At 42.9% G+C, this 24,966-nt stretch overlaps 1 protein-coding gene across 2 annotated transcripts in view; it reads left to right on the forward strand.

Annotated features, from left to right (window-relative positions):
- The window catches only part of LOC121674116 (deubiquitinase DESI2-like), a 90,496-nt gene that overhangs the window by 17,915 nt on the left and 47,615 nt on the right, over positions 1-24,966 (forward strand). Inside the window, exon 1 of one of the 2 annotated variants that reach the window (XM_042048149.1) lies at positions 18,865-20,407. The exons of the other annotated variant lie outside the window; for it this stretch is intronic. Within the exon in view, the coding sequence (XP_041904083.1) occupies positions 20,369-20,407 (39 nt within the window). The 5' untranslated portion in view covers positions 18,865-20,368. Of the gene's footprint in view, positions 1-18,864; positions 20,408-24,966 lie in introns of those variants that run through there. 2 annotated transcript variants of the gene reach the window in all.

A 24,966-nucleotide genomic window follows, 5' to 3' on the forward strand; every position in this document is an offset into this window, starting at 1 on the left:
CCTGCTGTTTACCTTCTGTCACTGAGGAAAATTCTTCATTTATTCCTGTTTTTCTGTCCTCAATCATAGCTCAGAATGGTCAAATTTTACTTCTTGCAACTCAAATAAAAATTATTCATTACTCCACCATGAGGAACTTCACTAGATGCCCCCCAAAAATAGGAGTTGGTCCCTAGTTCTCTTCTGCTAAATGTTCTATTGAGAAAAGATTTACAAAGATGTACAGTAGAGGATACTTTTTCTTTGTACCATAATCCTTCAGGATGACTTCAGGATTCTGCTTTCTAGGAGCCATTCAGCTGATTTATTAAGAAAGCGAGCAAGGTCTAACTTGCCCAGATTATTATCTGAACCTTTTGAAATTAGGTAAAAAACAAGCTTGTTTTCCAGTTCTCTGGAAGAGTTGCCGCTCTTAATAAGGCTGCATGTTTTTACTGTGTATCTAGTCACTTAAAAGTTCAAAATCTAGGCCTCATGCTTTGCTGCACACAGCCCAAATCCCTTTGGGCTGTTAATACTAGAGAAAGTGATTATATAATTAGGAATCTTTGATGTTACCTTCTAATTTCAAAAAACTATTCAAGGTCCTTTTCTCATCTAGTACAGCAGGTAGCATTTGTGCTTTTTCCTTGTCTCTTTCAAGGAGTTACCCAGATCTCACTCCAAAACTCCCTGAATTATTCTCCATATCTGCTTGTTCTGTCAGGTTTTTTGCTTTCTTCTCCTACTCTTCTGGTTCTTGTGGTGTTTCTCCTGACTCGTCTCTCACTCTCCTGCCGCTCTGTATGTGCAGCCCTCTACCAAAAGCAATGTAAGCCTTTGGCCCTTTTCTAGAGTGCATGAGTGACCCCAGAAATGCCCTTGTTTTGGACAGTGATGTATGCTCATGTTTGGAGTGCAGACTGCTAAAGTCTTTCAGAGAACATACTAAATAATTCATAGGTTTTCTGCTAGTTTCAATATGTACGATGTTGGTTATGATAGATTCTTACCTTTGTTATCAAACTGCAAGTCAGCTAAACTTCCACACATGGAGATAGGCTTCAGGGTCCTGATGTGTCTGGTGATGTGTCATTGAATGCAAAGATTATTCCAAAGAGAGAGCAGCAGTCTCTTCTTCTGCAGGTGAGCTGTGGATAGAGATTCTTGTTTGTTCACTTCTCCATGAACTTCAGGTTTTCCTATTCCTTCACCTTTCAAATTTACCAGAAAGGAAAGTAAGATTCTTTCTGCTTGCAGTTCTCCAGATCACTTCCTGTGCCTTTTTGTAATAATACAGTGTTTTCTATGCTCCTGTCCTCCAGAGCAGAAGCTGATCTTAAGAGATAGTATGATTTTTGGTTGAGATGCCAATGGAAAGCTGTACTAACTCTCTAGTCTTTTTGCTGGTATTTTGCAGGTCAGAAGAGTGCCAACCCAAATGACTCCCTCTGGAAGGAGTTTCTCTTTAAGGGACTCTTCTGGGAAGCTGTCAGTGCTCAGCTCAGTGAAGAGTCACGGACTGGGTTGTGCCTCCCACAAACTCTGAAGCTGTATAGTGTTCAGAGCCAGTCCTTTACAGATGATAGCGCTGAGAAAGATTCAGGAAGGAGTGATCTAGTAATACTGCAGTGAAGCAAGTGAAAGATCTCCTAACAGGTAGTGCATTGTTTTCTGGGACAATTTAATAAAGCTATAGTGACCCTGTAGTGTTGAGGGAGTAATACATACACCCTTTAGAGGTAGTTACCTTATTTCTGTGAAGAACCATGTAATTAGTGGTGTTCTAACAGCTGCTTTCCATTCCCAGCTTCTTCCACTCTTGTATCTTGTTCAGAATTGAAGATCACTTAAGGATATTGGCAGATAAGGTTCTTTTATCCACAAACTGCCCTTTCCTTTCCTTGGCTTTATCTTTCCCTCTTTCAAGCATCAACTGTTATGGCAACAGGAAGGTCGGAGGCAAATAAGCAGCTGGCAGTCTTCCTAATGGGCAGAAACAGAGGCTGGAATCTCTCCTGAATTCAACAGCACAGTGGTAGAACTGCAGTAGCATTGCTAACAGTGGCACAGAGTGCATTTTGAGCTCGCAGGGTAGCTGGATTTAATGAGGTGAGATACTGCTCATGCTAAACCTTCTACCAAAGCTGAACAATGTGATGCATGCAAATGCAGAAAACGTAGTTTATGGTTTTAAAATGGCTTTCCCTATTTATTGGTTTTTCAGAACAAAATGGTAAAATATGGTTTGGGCTGCAAAACTAGGTCTGACCTACTTGCTTACTTGTTGATTCTGGACTACTTCAAGAAGGAAAAAAGAGGGATATTGTGGTTCCCTCTCTTAATCTGGCTTTAATGCAATGCCCTTCTTTTAGCCTCACAGGTTTTCCACAAATTAGAGGAAGTGTGTGTGTGTGGGGAAGTCAGTTTGACAACTATGGAATTAAATACTTGGGTTCCAGGGTTTGATTTCCAATATACTTGTATCTAATCCCTTCTGCTGTCAGTGTCTTTTGTTGGACCCTTACTCTGCAGACTGTTTTTTGGACATATTTCTATTATGTTTCAATCCATTTTCTTTTTGTCTGCTGAGAGTTTCCTTAGCTCACACTGTTCCCAGTTATAGGACAAAAAAAGGTTATTTTACAATCGATTTGCCAGTAAAGTGACAATGTTTGGTAACTAACCTTTATTTAGCCACACATTTAAATGATGCAGATTTACCAGGTCTAATGTGACAGATTCATTCTTGATGTGATTGAAAGGCTGAATGTCCGTAGTTATCTGTGAATAAAGGTGAATACATATTTCCAATCTCAGTCTTACTCTCTTGAACTTCGATTGAAGTGTCAATCCAAACTCCATTGCTTGGCATCATCTGCTTACTAATTTGAAATCAATCCAGAGTTGAAATACTCTCCATGCTTCAGGGCAGTTCAAATTTGAATTTCAAGGAGGAGGAGGATCTGGAGGTAGGAGGAAAGCCAGTGGGGTTCCCTAATTACTAGAAGTGTTTTAATTAAGTGGAGTAGAGCTACACAAATTTGATAATCTGAGTTCCTCTTTAGACTACTGCTGTCTATTCGGAGATGCCTGCACTGGCAGTGGTTTCTTCTCACAGCAGCACAGTTGTGAGAGCCATTTTAACCTGTCATTTTTAATGGAAGTTAAACCAGGAGTGATAGTATTTGAAGGCTGTCACTTCTGGCTGAGAACTACTTCATCTCCATTTTCATGCCCTCAGCTTTATGTTTATAAGCATGCCCTGCAAAGGTACATCTTCAATATGCGGACTTCTGCATGTTTGTATTATAAATGAACTACCTACAAAATCCATTTGTTTGAGAACTATTCAAAAGTCAACATTTAGACATGTAAGGTATGAGAATGTGTGTCTGGGTCTGTGTTTGGTAGCAGACTTTGGATTTAATCCTAAAATACCTTCCAGGTTGCAGCTATAAACACAACTGCTGTAAGCAGCAGTGGGTATGGCCAGCTCAGCATGTGTCAAGCTGTATGGTGGTATGTGTCAATAGAACAGCTCTTCTACAGTCACTACTATTTTTAGTGCTGGGGCATCCCAGAATACTGCAGCTGCTGCCTCTTGCACTGAGATGCTAAAAGCCTTACTCTGGCCCCTGCTAGCTTCTACTCCTGGGATCTCTTATTCCTCCCATATGATGGAATGGCCTCCAATGCTGATGACACCTGGCGTCCCTGGATCTTGGTACCCAGGCATCTAGAAGCAGAGAAGAAGGAATTGGAGCCATTACAGTGCTCTGGGGTTGGAAGGGTGGAGGAAGCAGGGCCTGGGCTGTCTGGAACCATGATGGTGGCAGTGAAAAAGTACTGAATTAATTTTCTGCAGTGTTCAGGGCAAGCTATCACTGTGCCCAGCTTCTCAGGGATGAAAAGGAGTTACAGTCTTTACAAACTCCTGTAGAAAGTGTAGTAGTGCTGCTCACATAGAGCCTGTGAATCAAAGCCTTGTGGGAAGCCCATTTGCATGGGGATCAGTAGAGGCAATGACAGGGATCTCCTCTATGGAGCAGCATTTGCACAGTGATGCAGTCCTGGTTGTGTGACACAGAGGCTGCTGCCCAGGGCCTGTTCTGTCCTGCCCCCCGGAATCATGGCCACATCCTGAATCTGCTACTGTCTATAAACAGCATGGTGAGTTCAGCTAGGCTAAGTGGGCATCAGCCAGTGGGCATATGCTGAAAACTGTAAGGAGGCCCAGTAGTAGGGAGAATAGTGGTATTCTTTCTTTTTTTTTTCTGTGAGGAATCACTGGCAATTCCTTCTTAAAAGCATTATATTATAGGAGCATTTTGGCTTTAGCAACCAAAGGCTTGGCACCACAAGTTCTCATCACCGTGAGGAGCCCTCAGCACTTTGCAGAATTGGGCTGCGCCTCATCACCCACGTGCAACTGGCACATGAGCTCTTCCTTCTTTCCCTACATCTTGCCTTACTCTCTGAGCGTGGTAGGACACTTCCTCTTTCCCCCATGCCATGGTTCCCAAACCTGTGAGATTGCTCTTGTTTTCTCAGCACTGAAATCTCTTCTACTCCCTGTGTCTTTTGGGTCTGATGTTGCTTCTGAGTTCAGTGAGGCTTCTGTCCATAGTTTCAATATATTGGGAAAACTACATTGTTTTTAAAAAGCAAAGCAAACAACATGAATTCTGAGAAGGAAAGCCCTTTTAAAGTGTAATTAATTTTAAGGCAAAGTGCTTTCAAAACCAAAGAAAAATCCTAAAAAAAGGAATCCTTTAACTACACAAAGCAAAATGAATTTGGCATATTGAACAACATGTTAATAAGCATCTTTAAAACAGATTATGGTTTTGATCTGATTTATTTTTCAGTCCTATGGAGACAGCTGATGAATTATATATGGTTATGGCACTTATGAATTTTAAGTCTCCTCTTGACTGAAGGCAAATGTCAAAGGCACCATGTGTTAGAACAAGATACTTTGCTTGGCAGGTATGGCTTATTCAGGAAACTGGCTTCTGTTTTATACATATTCTGCATTGCTCAGTTGGGTGTATTGGTTCTTTGAATACCCATCCTGTAGCTGTCTCATGTAGCTGAATACCTCCTCCTCATTTAGGTAAATAGCATTTTCTTTGATAGTGGAGAAGGAAGAGGGTATATCAGTGAATCCTTTCTCTTTGGCACTCTTCTAGTAAGCAGTAAGCAGAACATGTCTGTCACCTCTGCAATTTGGAGGTGCAATGGGAGCTGGGTTAGAACTGAGTTGCCATAAGGCAAAATGTTTGTGGCCATGTCCTCTCCTCTTGCTTACTTTGTCTTCTTGCCTGAGTGGGAGCAGGTTTCTCCCACCAGTGCTCAGACCTCTGGCCTGGCCTTTTTCCAGCAAACAGAAGAGACTTCCGACATTCAGGCTGAGCAAAGGACTAATGCTAAGCTTATTTCTCCTGATCTTCCAGGGCTTCTCTGAGAGAGGCAAAAGCTTTCCTAGAAGACCTGGCTCTCAAGTGGTTACCTATAGAGTTTTCATCTGGTCTCTTTTAGCCTCTCATTTCTATCAGTGCAGAGAGCTTACTCTGGGGATAAATCTATCTTGGTGCTGGCTTTTCAGAGAGGAGCAAAGTGTCCCCTTCTCTACTTCTGACCAGCAACAGCTGCAGTCAGCAAACTTTGCTCGAAAGTGGGTGCTGTTCTTCCCAGGCAGTGTCTGTGTCAATGTGAGCTGGTCAAAGGGGAAATGGGAAGATGATTGAAAACAGCATCGTGCTTGCAGCACTGATAGCGGAGCACCCTCCAGGAAATATGTTGTATCCAGCAGAAACCCAAAACAGAATGTTTTCTGCTGAGCCTATGCATGTTCTCCCCTCACCTGAGAAAGTAGTGTAACTCAGTGAGATTGGGAGACTCCAGATACAAGGACCATCATAACTTTAAGACTTGTGCATTGCTAGTGTTTTACTGAGTCTGCAGGAAAGAACAAAGTATGGTTTGGGCCAGCGTGATGGAAGGATGGGGTTGGTATGAATGAGAGCAAAGGTATTCATTTCCTTATAGATTGACCTGCCCAAGTTAGACACTGGATAGGGTATGACCCTTGTTGATTACATCTAAAGATGAGATTACCAAAGAATTTTGACTCTGTAACTGTTCCAGTAGAACATACATCAAGGAAAAGTAGAGCTTCAAGGTGTGGCAAGCACTTGTACAAAGATTGTTCCTAACAGTCCCGAGTGGTTGAAGATGCCATTGTGCACATGTGAGACAAGCCTCTGATAGCTGCATCTCGATTCCTGTAGCTCTATATTCTGTCTCTTTCTCCTAAATCCTCATCTTTTGCCTACCTGTTCTACTTACAGCCACTGACAGCCACTTCTCTGCTGTTGTGGTCCTGAGCCAACTTCTGTAAACTTGGGCACTCTGCTGGATGGTGGTTTTGAACTATTTCTACTTTCTGTTTCCTACTATTTCCTACTTGCTTTCTTCTGGATGCTGCATCCTTCACAGATTCTAGAGCTGGGATGAGACAACACAAGGCAGTTTACAGGGAGCTCTTCAGATTACATTCTGTTGTGATTCTTTAGTTCCTACAGAAATTGATTCGCTCTTGCACTGTAGTCCCAGGGAGGTAGGCTCATCTTTCACCAGTGATGGGTGGTGGAGTAGGTATAAGGGAGATGGGGATGTAGCCCTGATGAAAATGCTGCTGGAATTGAAAGTAGGATTATTTCTCTGCTGTTACACACCCTATGGATGTCTAAAAGACCTCATGTGAGAGTTTCCTTTCTGCTAGCAGTGGGTTTCATAGATGGACAGTTTAGGTGTTCTGAGTTGATACAGCTGTATCTTGGCGGAAACACAGCTGAACTGGTGCAAAGGATATTGTCGATTGTCCCTCAGCTGCTGGGGTCAGGATACATTTCTGGGTTGGATAAGTTTAGTTGAGTGGGAGGGACAGGAGATGCCACTAAGCAGATTTTAAGAAATTTCATTAAAACCAACAGTTTTTAGAATCTAGCATCTGAATTTCTCTTTTCATACCAGGTACAAGGGATATGATTAGCATAGAGATTTCAAAAGCAATGCACTTCGGTATAATGGAAAACACTGACCTGTATCTGATCCATTTGGGATCTTGGTAACAGTTGCAAATGAGGCCAAGCTGAATTCCATCAGCACAGTGAGATTTCAAGAGCCCCTCTGGAGTATGCCCAGAATAAAAAACACAGCCAACACCCCTGCATTATTAGCATGATGTCTCTCGGAGTTGGATGTGGATGTGTGTGACTTGGTAGCTAAAAGGGGGAGTTCCACTCTTGAATTTCTAAGGATTAATTCATTGAGGCCTTAATGCTTGATGAGGCTGGGGTGCTTTTAAGCTGGGGAAGGAGAAAGGTTGATCTCCTGCTGGAATGCCATTTTGCAAGGAGTTCCTTTCTTCATATTGACAAGAGTTGTTCTACTGCTATGTGTTTTTAGTAAAAGCTGTCTTTTTCATCCAGAAGGCTCATTGTTTGGGATCTTTGGCTTGCTTGTTTGTTTTCCTTTTCCAGGAAACATTGTTTCCCCATGCAGTCTCGGTGGGATTTACCAAAAGAAGCAGATTCCCTTCTCCATTTTCCAGGGAGAGACTCGGGGCAGTGAGCAAAGGGATTCTTGCAAAGTGAGAATAACAGTGCACTGAACTCTAGTCAAAAGTTTGTTATGTGTATGTGATTCTATATGTACGTATGGATATACACCTATTTGCATATATATTTCATGAAACCCTGAGCACCTTTGTGGAAAAATGTCCTTGCCAATATTGTCAGTTTCATTAGACTTTCCTTTTCTGTTCCAATAATCCAGGTTCGTTTGGGGATGATCAAAATCTGTACCTGTAACTTTACAGTTTGATTAGTTTCAGTCTCTATGTTGTATTAAACCCATTCATTGTCTGATTGCCTTTTCCCTCATTCTCTGATGATGTGTTGGGCCTATAATCTCTGAGTCCTTGTGTACTGAAATTGGTACAGTCTTTGCCATCCCAGAAGAGCTTCCAGAGCAATACAGATGGTAATTTCAGGACAGGATAGGGGAGGCCTGATGAATCTTAATCACACGTTTCTCCTTCATTACCCTCTACCCACCCATTTCAGCATATCTTCACATTGTATCTTTTAAAATTGTTTTCATTTTCCTTTGTTTTCCTTCTGCTGAAGCCATACCCTTGGCTTAGTCACTCTTTCAATGTCAGAAGCATGTCATTCTTTCAGTGTCAGAAGCATGCCCTTGTGTTACAGCGGAGCCTTGCATAGCTTAGTTCTGCTGCTTTGGCACTGGGAGAACTCGCTCTTCTTTTTCACTCAGATAGTAAAATTTCCCATTGGTATAAACAGATTAATTGCAGTCTCTGTTGGTTCCCACTTAGAGTTGTGTCCCAGACACTAGCAGGCTGATGGGTCTGCCAGCCATGGTGCTCTGATGGTAGTGCTAAGGTGGTGTAGTTCTCATCTGCTGCTTTGGTACATCTAAGCCAAAAAAGGGTTTGTGCTGGGCTGCTGCTTCCTGCCAGGTATTTTCATCTTTCTTATTTAATGGTGAGCAGAAAATGTATAGGACACACCATTTGGGTCTGTTTCACAAAGAATACAGGTGGTGTTGCTGTAGTGCTATAACTGAGTTTGATAGCTGTTGAAGAGTACCAGAAGCAGTTGGTATTTCCATGGCTACTTTGACATATTTGGTTTCTAGATCAACGAGGACTGCCCATTCAACTCCATTGATTTGCAACCCAATTGATTTATTTTCCTCCCTTTTTTTAATCACTTCTAAAAATAAAAAGAAATTCTGCCAGAAGCCCAGTTAGTTCCCTACCCTTCATCATAGATAGTAAGGACTAAGCAGAGTTTGTAGTGCAAATCAAAACAGAGATTGGGAACAGATAAGAAGCTGAGTCTGGTGTGTCCTTGCCTCTGAAAATCTGAGACATAGATGTGCCAAGACTCTGAGAAGATGGGTGCAAAAGGGGTCAGTTTTCAGCTGCTGCCTCTGCCTTTTTCCCCCTCTCCTTCCCCTTTTCCTATCAGCTTCTCTGTACATCATCTCCCTCTTCTGGCTGTTCCAGGGTTACAGAAGCAGAAGGCTGCCCTCTGGCCTTGCAGAAGAGATGATGAAATCATCGTGTCAGCATGAGCTCTCTGGCCAGTATTTCCTCTTGGACTCAAAGATATCTTCTATGGCAAGAGGAACCTGGGAGGAAAATGGATAAGACTAGAAAACAAGATATTTTCTCATCTTCTTGGTGAGAAAGGACAATGGTGCTGATTATGGCACAGGGGTGAAATGCAGAGACTATTTCTTCTTGCACACTTCTTACCCCAGGGCTCTGTTACAGACCCTGGGGAAACTATGTCAGCCTGTCTCCTACTCAGCAAATTCTGTGCAAGAAGAGGGGTTTGCTCATTGCCTTTTACATGCCACAGCACTGTCACATTTTTCTGCCATTCCCCACATCTGGTGGGTGACATGAGGAGTTAGAAAGGAAGAGATGCTGGTCTGGGAATTCACAGCCCTCTGGTAGGTAAAAGGGAGAGGGCTGAAGAGGAGGTTAGCACCTTTCTGCTCCAGTTAGACATATAAAGGGCACGAGTGCAGTCTGGGAATAACTGGTATCTTTGGAGCTTTAGCTTATTTCTTTGAGTGTGATGATGCTAAGTTTTTACTAAATATTCCAGTGTCACTGCAACAAAAGTGCATATGAACTCAAGGTAGCAGGTGTGATGTGCTTTAAGGACCACAGCATTATCCTGTTGGAGCAGATGAAAGAGCAGATGGCATAATTTAAATTCCCAGGTTCTTTAGACAAGGTCTACTGAAGACTGAAAGGTACAATCCTCATGTCATTGTATGGCATGTCATAATGTTAGATTTAACACCTGACAATCAAAATGCTAGTCATAAAGCAGGGAAGAAAAATTACACTATAGAAGTAGGTGTGTCAAATCTGAGAAGCTGAAAGATTTTTTCTATCTCAAGCTATTATTGTCCTGAAGTGCTATGTCTTGTACTTACCTCTGTTAGAATACCACTAAGACTGTTTTTTGCTTTTCCATAAGGAGTCATTTTCTAAGTAATAATCTTGTAGGAGCTTTTATTCTGGAAACGCCTGTCCTTTAAACTAAGATCTTCACCCTAAATCAGAGGTGGAGATTCTTCCTTGCTGTTATTTTATACATGAGAATTATTGTTGTTATAGAAGGGGAATGTGATTACTGCTGTGCAAAGATGCCAGTAAGGGCAAGGCACACACTGTGTGTTTTTTCAAGATGCAGAAAGGCAAATGAAATATCTTTGTGGAATAAAGTAACCAGAGTCAGGGGGTGGGATCAACAGGCAGTAGATTCTAGGATGGGGTTTGAACAAGGCTGAGGTATGTGGTCTGGGGAAGTCTGAAAATGCAGAGAACTGAAGATGCAGATGTGTGTGTGCATGGAGCATGCAAGACTGAGAGAGAAGGTGTTGGAAGTGATGCTGACAGAGCAAATCACAGGGGAGGATCAAGCCTGCTATGGGATTTTTGCTTTGTTGGTGGAAATAGAACATTGTGTATATTTTTGTGAGCCAGCAGGACCATACATGCATAACACCTTCACTGATAAAATAATTTTTTCTTAATAGGAATATAGATAGTCCTCTGATACTGGCATACTGCTTAGGCAAGGTAGGCAATATAGGAAGAAAAATGCTCTATTATTTTATTTTATTTTTAACTTTATTTAATTTTTATTAATGTATTTTTTAACCAGAAAGAAGCAAATGTCACTGTCTCTGCTCAGTTAGGTTATGGCTGTAGTCGAGAATGTGTGTTCTTTAGTGTTCATGATACTTATGTGAGGAACTGGCAGAACAAGCAAACTCTGATGTATGTCTGAAGTGATATTGACTGAAGCAGTATTTTTATGTACTTACTCCATGATGTCAAGTGAAGTTATGAGGATGAGCAGTGGGTTTTCTCCCATTGGCTATTCGTTTCAGCACTGACCTTACAAAATCATGTGCTTAGGCCCATTGCCTTAGATTTCTTCAGTGACTGGGGGTTGAAGAAATCTGTGTTAGCTATGGAGCTTGTTGAGAAGATCACCAAATTCACTTAATTAATTCCTATAATAATAAGCTAGTCCATTAGTCTGCAGTGCCACCTAGCCTCTTCATTCTTTGGGGAGCAGGGAGTATGGCACGAATATTTAGAAAGATAAAAACTACTTGGAAAACATACCTGTAACAATCTTTTCCCCCCTTCATTTAAAGATACATCTCATTTAAGTCCATCTCATCAGAAGATTTTAATCAACAGTCTGAAAATTGTTGCCCTGATATTAGCCAGTGACAGAAAAGACAGGGAGAATTAGAGATTATTTGTCTTCAAAATGTTAGTTCCTTGTTCAATGCAAGTATTACTCATAATTTGTAAGGTTTGAGCTTGGTAAGGAAGCAGAAAGCTGGTGCATGACTATTAAATTTCTTAAGTGTGATTCATCTCAAAATGATTCAGAGACTATTGATAGTAGTCCTGTCAGGAGTTGCCATCTCTGTGGTGAAGTTGGAGTGGTTAGTGACATACCACTAGTGCTTTGTGGCATTTCATAGCATTCGTGTCTTAAGAATATGCAGGGTAATGAAGGCAGCAAGTGTAGTTCTGCTGGAATGCTGATAGTAGCATCGCTGCCACCTGAAGAAGTCATGTAGAATTGCCTTCTGTCCTTGGGTGGGTCACAGGGCAGATTGTTGGGGAGAGAAATGGCTCTGGGAAAGGGGAACCAAGACTGATGCCTACCCTGTCCACGTATGCCTTTGGGAGCCAGGACTGCTTCTTTCTGATTCCTCCTTTTTTCCTGAAAGGAAATTGGTGTGCTTGGGTTAGGAGAGTGGCTACTGCAGAATAGCCATTTGGCTGTGTTTCATGGAAAGCCATGGTCCTGAAACTGCAGGAAGAGACAGAGACATTAGCAAGGGTGCAGGGTGGGAACAGCATCCCAAAATCTGGCAGGATGAAGTAGGTTAGTGAAGGGTGAGAAACATGTCCTTACATCCATGAACTCCACCAACTTTGAAAGAGGCCTTTGTGCTTCTCCTGGTCTCTCTGCCCTACCTGTCAGTTGAACCATCTTCATCACTGTTTCAAGACAGAATTCTTTCTCCTCACCTTTTGGGTGGCTGGGTTCACATTTTTTTGCTGTTCCAATGATGATCTGACTCTTGTGTTACAGAATTGCTGATAAATGTACGATGGGGAAAATCTATTAAAATAATTAATTTCTGACCAATACATTCCCAAGACATCTGTGTTAGCTTCTGTCTTCTTAAATAACAAATGTATTTAATCTGAAGCTTTGTGTTGCAGTAGCTCTGTAGAAACAAACACAGCTTTTTGCTTTGGCACAGTTAAACAGAATCTCCCTTCATTTAGACTAGTAAGAAATTAGCAGATAGGTCCTTTGTGAAAATCTGCAAATGGTGACTAAACATGGGGCCACTCTCATGATGCCAACAAGAATAGGCAGAAAATGGAAAATGTGCACTGCCACAGGCTGCCTTTGTGCAGCAGGCTCATTTGCCATTGCCAAGTAAGACCAGAGACTAACCTGAACGAGTGTAGGTGGGATGGGATGGGATGCCATTCCTGCTTTTCTTTGGTATGGATTTCAGCTTACATTATTACAGTGCTCAAAAACTTTGGTAGCTAGAATGGGTACCACAGAAGGCTTATATGATAATTTGAGGGTGGGAGTAATGAGAAGAAAAAACTACTGAGTTTCGTCTCCAAATCCTACTAGATTTTCTTATCAGCAGACTTTCCTGCACTGTTTAACAATGCATTTATATATGACTTTTGTTTGAGAATGCACTGCAGTAGGTTTTGGCTTGACTGGAAGAGTCATTTGAGAAGTGCGCATATGTCTAATGGTTAGACACAGCCTGTTTGCTCATACAGATTTCATAAAGGGGGCTGTTAGAGCATGTCGTACAGAATTTATTGGGTTAAACAAAACCCATCAGTAAGTGTTGTAAAGCTGTAAAAAGCTATCCAGATTCAGAGATCCAGTGAATCAGCTTAAAAGTCTAACACTAAAGCCATACCTTCTTGCTTTTCTGAGGGAATGAGCTGCCCAGTCTCTGTATCTCACCAAACAAGAGATGAGGAACTCCTGGTGAGTTAGAGAGCTACCATCTTTGCTTAGGCATAGATTGATAGCTCACTCTTTAAAAATAGCAGGGGTTTCTAAGTGAGGAGTTAAAACTAGTAAAAAAAAATCAACTGGCTAAAGCTGGTCATAGTAGTATTGTGGTCATAGTAGTACTGAAATGATCAAAAGGCATTTGTGGATGCACCTGCTGTTGGGTGGGGTGTTTGTGTTATTCTGGAAGCTAGAAGGTTCCTTGTATTGTTGGGATGCTATAATAGCCCCAGAGAACTGCAGCATTCTATTATATCTGCTGGCTAATCATCCAACATGAGTGGCAAGTAAAATAAGGAAAGGGAATTACATTCTAGTATTCTGAAAAAAACCCCAACAACCAACCACAGTGATTTGTAAGGGAATTCATACAATCAGAGAACAGTGGAGCACCTGTAATTACTAACCACTATTAACAAGCTGTAAAGACTAGCTGTTGCAAGCTGCATTTTACCCTTCTTTGAACATAGCATTTAGAAAAGCAATGGAAAAGTTAAATATTAGGACCAATTTTGAAACACTTTTCAATACTTTTTGTGATTTCTTTATTTCCTTTATAAAGGTTCAGGTTCTATGAAAGGACTGAAAAGGGAGGTTTAGATACAGAATAAGGAATACCTAAATTCTGTGAATAAGCTGCGATGCGTATATGCATCTCTTTAATTAACATCCTGTACCACTAGCTTTAATAATTTTTCTGCAGAATATGATAGCTTGACTGAGAAAGAGACCTTGGGCACTAATCAATAGACAGCTTGAGAGTGCTGGAACAGTGTAGCTTAGTAGCTGGGGAATATGCCTAGGAACAAGTGCTGGAGCTTCTGTTTCCTTTTCTGTGGGTTGTCCTCACCCAGTGTTAAATGCGTAAATTGCTTTGGGAATGGAGCCCAGGCCTCTTGAATCCTTTGTTGTGCGGTGGGCAAGAAGGATGTAAGGTGTTGTGAGAACATAAGACTAGGTTTCCAGTTCCCGCTAATCTAACTAACAGGTGATTATACAAAAGGCATTCAATGACCCCAAACGGGTGTTTTTGAAGGAGCTTGGCCTTTTTTTCAAGATTCTGTGTTCAACACAGTAGGATGCATCAGAGCACATCAGGCAGATTAAGTGATCTGGGGGTATTACATGCCACCATGCTGTTTCCTGGGTGTCTGTCAGACTGCAGCAGGAGTGAAGGACAACAGTGCCTTGGCTGGGGTAGCTTTGGACACACTCAGCAGAAGAACAAATATTGTCCTGGTCCAAGAGGGAGGCAGCTTAGACACAGTCAGGGTTAAGCAGGCTCTGAGTTTCTGGATCACAGCTTATGATATCAATTCCTGTCTTCTTTACAAGTGCGGCATTGCACCTCGCTTAGTTCTCTTTGGTCCTGACTATGCAGCAGATTATGCTGTTTGGCTGAAGTCTGGTCACTTTGCTTCCCCATACCTCTGTGACATGGGGTTAATGATGTATCTTTTCTCTTGCCATTCACCTGTCACATCTCTTTAATTACCACTTTTCATTGAGTAGGTGCACTCTTCTCCTCTGTGTTCATATAGTGTCCAGTGCATGGGTCCCTGCCCCCCGCCACAGCTTCTAAGCATTATTATAGCATAATGCAAATAAATAGTATGAAGATGTTGCTGTGGAAAAACCCTCTGAAACTAAGCCTGCTTTGCTTCCCAGAAATACAAAACAAATTACCGTGTACTTTTAACTGCATCCATTGGCTGCTTTTGACTCATGATAGTTTATGCTGTGAATTTTTAATAGCAATAATAACAACAACTACTTTCCTAATCCTTAGCATAAGAACAAACAGGAATGTTTGGCATTTTCATCCTGGTTTTCAGGTTGAAAGTCTCTGTGTACATTGCTTGGCTCTCAGTTGACAGTGGTGCTTTATGTAAACAGAGGAGATAGTCCTGTGCTCCCCTGGGGCCTCTCCATGGCCCAGGAGCACCATTTCAGCCCAGCCTGGGGCCATAAGTCTCTGCCCCTGTGACATAGACGGGATACTGGTCTCCAGCTCTGCTCTGCTGGGCCCAATATATGGGCTGATGTCCTGGCTTGACCTTAGGCCTGCCTTATTCTTATGAACTTCCCTGATGCTCTGGACTTGTGGCTGAATGTGGTGGCCATCTGCAGGCCTGCCCTGCACACCTTGCTCATGGCCTGTAGGACAGAGACCTGGGTAGGGCAGAGACCTTGCCCTGTCAGCCATGTTAGGAGCTGTCAGCCTTCGTTGCTTCCTGACAAAGAGCTTTGTATTAAAACGTTGGGAAGTGTAGCTGCAATGAGAAGGGAGATGAAATGCAAAATCAGGATTGACTCAATGAGGAATTCAATGCAAATATTAACTTTGTTTCCCCCTTCTACTAATGCACATCTAGCTTTGAACTACAAATCCCCACAGTCTTGGATGAAATATTTTAAATGATTGAAGTAATCAAATTCGAGTGTTGTTCTTTCCCTTTGTGGTGCAGTAAGAAGTTAAATATTTCACATGCTGCCTTACACAGCGCAAAAGCACTTTGCTGGCATTCTGTGTTGATTTTCCCTCCCCATTTTTTCCCATAAGCCCATACTCAAGTCTGACCAGAGTCAGTCGGATCCTTGGTATGTGCAAGTGCCTTGGTTAGAAGTGAGATTAAACTCCTTCAAACTCCTTAATCAAAATACCTCCTCTCACACTCCCAAAATAAGGTCACAAAGCTTCAGCACCTGTCCAGATGATGATTTATTGCTGTAGATGGAGGACAGGTATTGCAACTCCCTTTTCATTCTTGAACACCTTCCACCATTCTCAAAGATCTGAAAAAATATTGTCTCTAATAGTGTTTCAAAAGCCCTTTTATACTTTCTTTATAAAGGATACTCTTGACTAATGTACTCAGAATGGGATAATAATGACAACTTGACATGCATAGAAGCATTTTATACAATTCAAAATGACAAGTTGTCAGAAAATATAATGGACAACCAGGGGTAGTGTACCTGATGTGGAGAGAAGACCATTAAGTGTCTTGAAGTTTAAACTGGGCAGCCCTGCTGTGAAACATGCTTGAAAGCCCCATTGTCTGCTGGGTTGCTTCTGAGCCTTTGAAAGCACATGAGAGTAGATTAAGGAAAGGTGTTAATTTAAACTAGAATTCCTGACTAGCAACACAAGTAGACAAGCTCTCAGATAGACCATCACTTCTAATGCAGCCATTATTTCTCTGTTGCACAGCTGTTCTTTTGTTCTTGCCCCAGTGGAATGTCTCAGCTCTGTTTACAGTGCCCAGCAATGCCACTTTTGTGACTCGGACCTGGAGGAGGTGGCTGAAGTTCTCAGCTACTCACTGCCTTGGTTAATGTACCAGGTAATTCCTTAAGGTTGTACCTGATTCTTGTTTTTTTAGTCCACGTTGGATAGCAGCACTATTTTCCTTTTAACCCTTTTCACCTCTTCCTTAATCAAAGAACATGTGTAAGACCACACTGTCTCCTCTAGACACCCATCCTTGAACATGCACACATACTTATACCATAATAGTAAGTGGGGATGACCACAGATAAATACCCTTTAAAGGGAGTGCTAGGAAGTTGGAGAATCTGAGAAAGTTCGGGCTTGCAACAGGCTGCTTAAATGTGAATAAAGGTGCTGTCTAGCTTTAGGTGTATGTGTGGAAAAATGTGTCTGCTTTGTCCTAAAACCAGCATAAGTGGTTAAAAAAAGAATTCAAAATACAACCCAAAGCTCTAGTTCCAGCTGCTCTAACGAGTAGTAAGAAGAATCTCCCTTTCCTCTGTATTTACAATTAATTTAAGTTGTAATGTTTTTACAATGCAAGATACAGGCTCTGGTGCCTGTAGGCAGCGAGGCTATCTGTGGGATTGTACTCATGCTCCTGAAACAGAGCAGTTCACTTTCTCAACTTGTATCAGCCCGAGCTGTTGATGAAACACTTCAATACAGCCCAAAGCAAACTAAGGCTTGTGAAGAGTTTGTGTGACTGTAAAACAACTCATATTAATGAGCCCTTTGAATTCAGACTGATCCCTTCTATCCAGAGCTAGAATAAGTTGTCTAGAATAGAATGGGGTAAAAAAAGGAATTTTCAAAGGATCACTGAAATACTGATGAGACTAATTCACCACGTGGAACAACTTCTTTCTGTGAAGGGGCAGAAAAGGGAGCCTGAAGCAATGACATTTGTAATGTAGCTCTCACAGTTGTTTCACGTTAGAGGGAGGGAATCCAGGTCTTAATGTGCAAGTGACATTTACTGTCTCTCCTACAGCAAAAGTCCTTTAAATAACAAATGCACATTTAGACTGGCTTTGATCTCTTGAAGCAATATGATTAGTTTAAAGACATGTTTCGGTTTTAATCTTCCCCCCTCTTCTATATCTTAAGTTTAGAAGTGGAATTCTGGTCATGTTATTTTTTTTTTTCCCTAGGTGATTAATTTTGAAATGTTTACAGGACAAAACATCAAAGTTTGTGGCTGCCTGTAACTTTTCCCAAATCTTAAGTATTTATAGATTCTGTCTCTGAAATGTGTATCTGATTTAAATCTTTAGTGAACTCTGAGCACAGCAGTCATTGGAGTTAATTTAGCAAATAAGCATGTGGGCAAGTGTGGGAACACCTTGTAATGCTGCTTTTCTTTTCCAGTTACATCAGTTGGTCTAATATCAGCTATTCCCTCTCCTTTCAAGTCTCCTTAAAACATCACCATCTCTAGAGCAAGACACATCCAAAAGTGACAGTCTCAGGGCATATGTGAGAGTTTAACAGGAGCCTCTGGGTTTCAGTAGGCGGTTTGTCTCACAAGTTAGGGCATGAATGATGCTGCTTAGCTTCTTGCAGAGGAAGCTTTCCATTGCTCCATAGCCTTTAAAATGACGGTGGGGGCTCAGTCTATCCTCTGAAGACTATCTGGACTCTGAGGTGGTAAGGAGGAGGAAGCACCTTTACCCACCTGCACAAACTGCTCCTTCAGACCCAGGCTGCTGAGACAGATGGTTCATGGCACAGTTTGAGTTGGTGGACTGGAGAGCAAGGGAGGGGGGAAAGTCAGGATGCTGGTCAAGTCCCTGTACCATGTGTGTGGAATTATCCAGCCCACCCATGGAATGAAATTCCATGTCCAAAATCCAGATGAAATTACAGTGCTGGAGTCCCTGCCACATTGCATGTCATTGTGCCCAAGACTGAGCTGTGGCTTTGCACTTTCAAAATGCCTATTAGGGCAAAGCAATTCTGCATCTCCTCTGGCACTGTCTGGAGGAAAATTCTGTCTGACTGTTGGGCCGGCACTTAGCTATGCAGGACATGGACTCACTTCCTTTTCCTACTGCCTGCCTTCAGTAGAAATTCTCCTGCACACTGTTTAACAAGTCTTTTACAAGGCTGCAGCTCTGTGGTCTTGTCCTTCCGCTCCTGACAAAGGGAGGTGAGCTCTTCTCCGGACGGGACGGTTCGCATGTGGCTGAAGTCAGGGCTGAGGCATGCTGGGCTTTGCGGATGTAACGGCCTCGCTGCAATTTTCATTCAGATCTGGTTGGCTGTGAGCTGGCAGAGAGCCTCAGCCTCAGATACGCCTCCAACTCAGATGAGGTCATCCCTGCTTTTTTTTTTTTTTTTTTCTGCTTTGGAAGTCGGTTGTGTAGGAACGTTTAAGGTCAGAGTGCTAATTTCCCCACCACTGCACATCTCCGGGAGCAGGAACCCCCTTTTCCCCCTCTCAGCTGCACTCTTTCCCAGCACCATCACAGACTCTGCTCTCCCTTTAAAGAGAGAGGAGGAGCAAAAGGAAGATGAATTTACCGCAGTGCATTTTATAATTGATTCTTGCATCCAGGTCAGAAGGGAGTGTTTGCTGGCAAGACATTGCAGAGGTGAACGCTCCTAATACGAGTGTTAAATAGCTCTAGGACGGAAGAAACTCCAGACCCTGCTGCTGCCAGAAGTGAAACTACTCGCCCTGCCCAGTCGCTTGGTCGCTTCCCCGCCCTCCCACCGTGTGCCGTGCAGCGATGCATCCAGCCAGCAGAGGACGGGGTAGGTCCCCTCGGCTGTCAGTCAGTAGGAGCTGCCCGGCTCGGGACGAGCTGATCGCGAAATAAGGACTGGCCCTGCGGAGAGCAGAGCACAGAAAGCTGGGGTGTCCAGCCGCGTACCCTGGCTGGAAGCATCGCCTGTTTGGCATCTTCCTCCCTCCAGCCCCAGTCCAGGTAATCCCGCATCATCTCCCGCGAGGAACTGCCTTCTAACTTCGGCGCTGACGCCAGGTCTGCCTGCACGTCGTGGGTAGGATGGGGGTTGCGGAATCCCCTCTCTGCCCCGGGGGCAGCCAGCCCCCTCCTCCTCTTCCTCCCACCGCCGAGCCCCGCGCTGGAATCCCTTTGGCACAGCCTCTTCACCATGTTCTGCCAGGGGCGGAGAACCCTCAACCGAGTGCCTAAGCGGGACCGGCCCCAGCACCACGGACAGATCTCGGCTCCGAGCCGACCGACCCCAGCACCGCGGACAGATCTCGGCTCCGGGAGGAACAACCCCAGCTCCGCGCCCAGATCCCGGCTCCGGGCGGACCGGCCTCAGCACCACGGACAGATCCCGGGGTGCCTCCGGGCTCCGCCGGCGGGAGGGAGTGAGCTCGGCGCCCGCTCCAGCCCCGCTCCGTGCCTTGGTGACCCGGGTTCCTGCGTACTGCTGGCAGCCCGCTGCGGTAGCGGCACTCCGTGCTGCCGAGAAATCCCCCCGCACTTACTGTCACCCACCTTGCTCACGGTGCCAGAAGAGAGCTTGTATTTGGGGCTCAGAGTCTGTCTTCTGTGGATCGGGATTTTAGAGCTTGGACGGTGCCTGGTTACGGTGGTGTATGAGTCTACAGACTCCAAGGTGCACTACAGAGTTAGAAAGAAACCTTGGATCTGTCACGGCGTGAAGGGCTAAAATAAACCCTATCCAACCAGCAAACCCAACCTAGGCCTTCCTGCCTCCCTGCAACCAACTTTACACACACACAGACCCAACCGTGAGAATTCCCTCCTTCCCTCCTCCCTCGATGCTCCTTCCTTCAGCGACTGTAGGATGAGGCATTTTCTTCTATCTGGCTCAGGGTAAAATCATACCCTGGGGGCATCAACACACATCTGGCAGGGACTGAAAGGTTTTAATCCAGCCTCTACTGCAACCAACAATGGCAAATGAACCAGTGATTCTGAATGTTTATGACATGGTGAGTAGGAAGCACTACTGGCTGAGGGGGAGTGGGGCTGGGTGGGAGTTCATGCTTAGAGGGCAGGCACTGTACAAAGAGGAGCCAAGCACAGATCCTCAGAGAGGCTGATGCCCTCCCCCTCCCTGTCTTCCCTGTTCCAAACTCCTCATCTAAGCCTGTCATCCTATCATGTCAAAGATGATGCTGACCCTGCTCTTTTTTTGTTGTTTTTTTTTAATGTTTAGCATATTGGGCCAGATTACAGGTATTGCCCCAGATTTTCTGCAGAATCTTTCAGGAGCAGCACTGGGTGAGGAGAGGACTTTTTAATTTCCAGTGCCCCAGTTAAGGAAGAAAATGTGATCACCTCTGCCTTTGTAAGAGATAATTCTCCTTTAAATTTGAGTGAGCAAGCATTATCAGGCTGTGGGGTGGGGGTCAGGATTTCATTTGAGGAGAAATAGCTGTAGAGTTGCAGTAAGGGCATAGTTTCTAGGCTAATAATCTGGATCAATTCCTTGTATGCGTAAGATTGTAGTTAATAATTTTCTCTGAAGGTTAATTGCAACAACAAGAATAAGAAATCGTCTGGTGAAGTTTCAGCACAGAAAGGTGCATGGGCACATGCTGCTCAGCAATATTTCCTGAAAGTTTACAGGGTAGCAAGTGGTTTTCCTTGACCTCCTCTTGCAAGGGGGAATGTGAGTGGGTGTTTTCTGTGCTAGCAGATCAGAAGGTCCGAGTCTTAGCACAAACTCCCAAAGAGAAGAAGGCTTGAAACAACCTATTTGCTTGCTGGTCTGACAGAAGCTTAGGAGAGGCATGTTCAGATGAGGATTGTTTTGATGATTATGTATTTCACCTTTGCTTTTTGATTACCAACTAATGATTTTTAAAAAGTAGTCTTCAGATCTTCCACAAATTACTTTCTGGGGAAAATACAACTTTGTAAGGCCCAGGTGCTGACTGAACTCTAAGTTTCCAGCTCCAGACATTTAAGATTACAGCATACGTTTGCTTTTTATCATCAGGCAGTGACAACTTTTACCAGGAAGCCCACAGAATAGTGTGGGTTTCCCTGCTGGGGAAATCCAGAGAATAGACAGTGAAGAGATTAGGAGTGGGTTGCTGTAAAAGTCAAACGTCTTTTTATCACAAGGATCAAGTGACCTTTTGTGAACTAAAACAAGTGGGTTGTTTTCTGAGGGAAGAGTGAGTGGTAAGAATTATTTAGGTAGGACTGCATCTGCATTGGTGAGCAGTCCAAAAAGCACAAGTACAGGGGGCTGAAGCTGCTTCTTCCAGAGCTATCATTGGTAAAGCTGAGCAAGTTAGTGTAAAATCCTTCTCAAGACTTTGGTCTTGAGTGTTTAATGGTCAGTTGCTTAGCAGCCTGAAGTGTGAACTCTCCCAAGATGTTCTTCAACCAACAGGTGGTCTGGTAACCCAAATAGGTAGTAACTAGTGCCTGATAACAAGGGACTCACATTGCAAATGCATGCACAAGAGTTTATCATTAATCCTTTGAGGAAAATAAAGGAGTTGCATTGTCCTTTTAAAATATCCACTGACTTCCTTGCAATTTTTTTAGTTTGTTCTGCAGCAGACTATGGCCTAAGCTTTCCTCTCTCAGCCACTGTTGATTCATACCAAACCAGTGAATATTTCACAACTGAGCTGAAGAGATCCAAATACTGGAAGGACATGGTCTTTACCTTTTTATGTTTGATTGATTCATTGATACCAAAGATGAAGCCTTAAGTAATTAAGGCAGAAGGAGCTTGCTGTTCATGGTCACTGTGTTCTGAGGTGGACACCCAGACACAGTGAACTGAACTGAGGTCATCAGTTTACTTCAGACTGAGTAGTTTTTGCTGCTTAGCAAACCACAAAAATCTTCATGTGTAAGTACTAACTCCATGGGTTAACCAGTCTGTACACAGAAACCATTCTATTTTCATATAGCATCTGTTTGACTACCACTGAGTCACCCGTAGCTCAAGTCCTACATTATGACTATTGAGGCTACACGCTTTTCCATTGCTGCTATGATTTTAACACCACGAAGCCTGGAATGTAGCCATGCAAAATCTGCACTTTGTTACACTGTGGTGGGGAATTGCGGGGGAACTGGGAAATGAGCACATTTGCTTGAATGACTGTTGGAAAACTAGCCTCAATGGAAAAAACCCAACAACAACAAAGAAAAGACAGCTGGGAACAACAGTTAACTGGATGTAAAGCTCTGCTTTCCTGACAAAAACCGTGACCCGTGTATGGCAACTGGAAGCACTTACACTGCAGGAAAACTTATCCTTAGGGTAGAAGTTCAATTATGGGCTTTGTGCAACTATGAAATACCCACTCTGTGTAGTCTTGTGTATTCAAAGATTATAGCCATTTATCCTTTTACCCATTGGATATGTAGCAGGCTTCTTAAGGACAAAAAACGTGCTGCTATTTAATGAGGTGTTTTGCACAAATTACTGAAGCAAGTAGATCTATTTGTAGGCTTGTTTTCTTCAGCATGAAATAATGGGGCAAAAATCACTGGGTATTCCAAGTGTTCTGAATATTGTCATCAAAAGCAACCTTCCATCACCCCCAGCACACGGGGTGGTTATGTCCTGTCCTATCTCTTGCCAAAGAGCTTGTATGAAGCTTGTACACACCTGGACACTTGGAAAACAGACAGGGCAGGTGGGCTTTGCTGTTCAATTAGGACATTTTAAAGAGTAGATGTGCAGAATACTGAACTCTGATTTAATGTGTAAGTGTGAACACAGAATAACAACATGGATCAGAGGGTTGATCATGGATGAATCTCTTTCCCAGTCTGAATCCAGCTCTTGCATGGACTTAACCTAAGTTAATTGTTGGCTGGAGACCTGCAAGAAATAACTAGGTCTATAAAGTCTGTGACAGAGTTTGCTCAGATCAGTCAGTTACCACTTCACCTTCAGAGGGATAAATCAAATTCCCTTTCATAACTTGCAGTTCTCTTCCCTCCAGTCTGCCTCAATAAGCTGTTTATCATGGAACAGATCTTACTTAGATCACAGGGTTGACTTTTTTTAGTCAGGATTTTATCCTGTTCCCTCATCACTTTAAGTCTTTATGGCTTACTCTGGAATAGTTTACTCAGTCACTGTACATTAATAAATGTTGCTTACTTAAATCAGGCAGAAGAGTAACTGCATTTATTTCCTGGTTTTAAATCTTTAACAAGCTAAACATATTTCACTAAAATTAGTTTGCTTGGCAGAGATTCAAGTTTGGGGGCTCTCATTATATTTTCAGCTTATTGCATAACACATTCACGCTATCATATTAAAGGCAAAGATATTCATATCACTGTTTTCCCTCTTTTATTTTTATTATTGTTGTCCTGAATTTCCACTGTCTTTGCAGCTGATAACATACAAAACTGTTGTTTTGATCTACTGGCATCTTTGATTACTCCTCCTGCTGGGGAAAATGAGCCCCTGAGATGTGTTGCAGAGGAGAATGAGAGCCCTGGTCAGCAGGGAGCCAGGGAGCAGTGATGTAGGGTCCATTTGAACAAGACAGGGGCCCTCTTACTCAGCCTTGTCCCACAGTTATTCCATTGATTCCACTGACATTACTTGTCATCCCCTCTGGAGTGAATGAGAGGGAAATAATATTCAGGTCACTGTGGATGGACTGAAGGAAGAGAGATGCTTTGTACCTCTGTCTTTAGTATATAAGGAGCCTTTGAGTCTATTACAAAAGCAGGAACAGGATTGCAAGCAAAGCACTTCATTCTATGAAGTGATTGTTTTAAAGCACTGACTAGATCATGGAGCGTGTCATTATCTGGAGGAAAGAATAAATCTAGTTACTTAGAAAAATGTGAACATGTTTGTGCTTACTGTAGGTAAAGGTCTCAGATGCTCTTAGCTCGCTTAGTCAGAAGAGTGAAAAATCCTAGTGCAGGTGGTGGCCCCATCTCTGCGCTACTTGTTAGGTGTTTGTGAGCTGCTGTGTGAGGAGAAGCATCACCTGGCTCTATTTGGTATTCCAGGAAGCCACATGGAGAGCAAGAGGGATTTTTTGTCAAGTAAGTTGATAGCTGTGAAATTTCTTGCAGTGATGAGCTGAACAGTTGCTCTAAGTCAATAGTAGAACACATGGTCTTGAAAGATTAAGTGATGGACAGTCACTAGGTTTTCCTTTTTTTTTTTTTCCTTACTTCATGTGTTGGCCAAACTGAATGTATTTAACAAACAGAGAGCAAAAAGCAAAATATTGCCTTTGGGAGATTTTACTTAAATTCTGGCAACTCCTTGGCAACCCCTAACAGATATATATATAAAAATGAAATTCTTTGATTTTCCTTTCCTTCAAATGTTTGCCAGTCATTTCTGTCCAAAATTATTAGCCAAATCTGAATCATTTCAGTTCTCCAAAACACACTGTTCACTCAAAAGTTTGCCATGTTCCTGGAAGGGTGTGGTAGGTGCACCATATTCTTATTTGTTCTGTGACCAGTCACAAAACTCATAAGAATCCCCTCTTCCATGAATAAGAACTGGCTAGGGAAAATCTGGGGTGTT

The sequence above is a fragment of the Corvus kubaryi genome, unplaced genomic scaffold, assembly GCF_017639235.1.
Source record: "Corvus kubaryi isolate FWS band 111438036 unplaced genomic scaffold, C.kubaryi_AGA036_p1.0 66, whole genome shotgun sequence".
NCBI classification, from domain to species: Eukaryota; Metazoa; Chordata; class Aves; order Passeriformes; family Corvidae; genus Corvus; species Corvus kubaryi.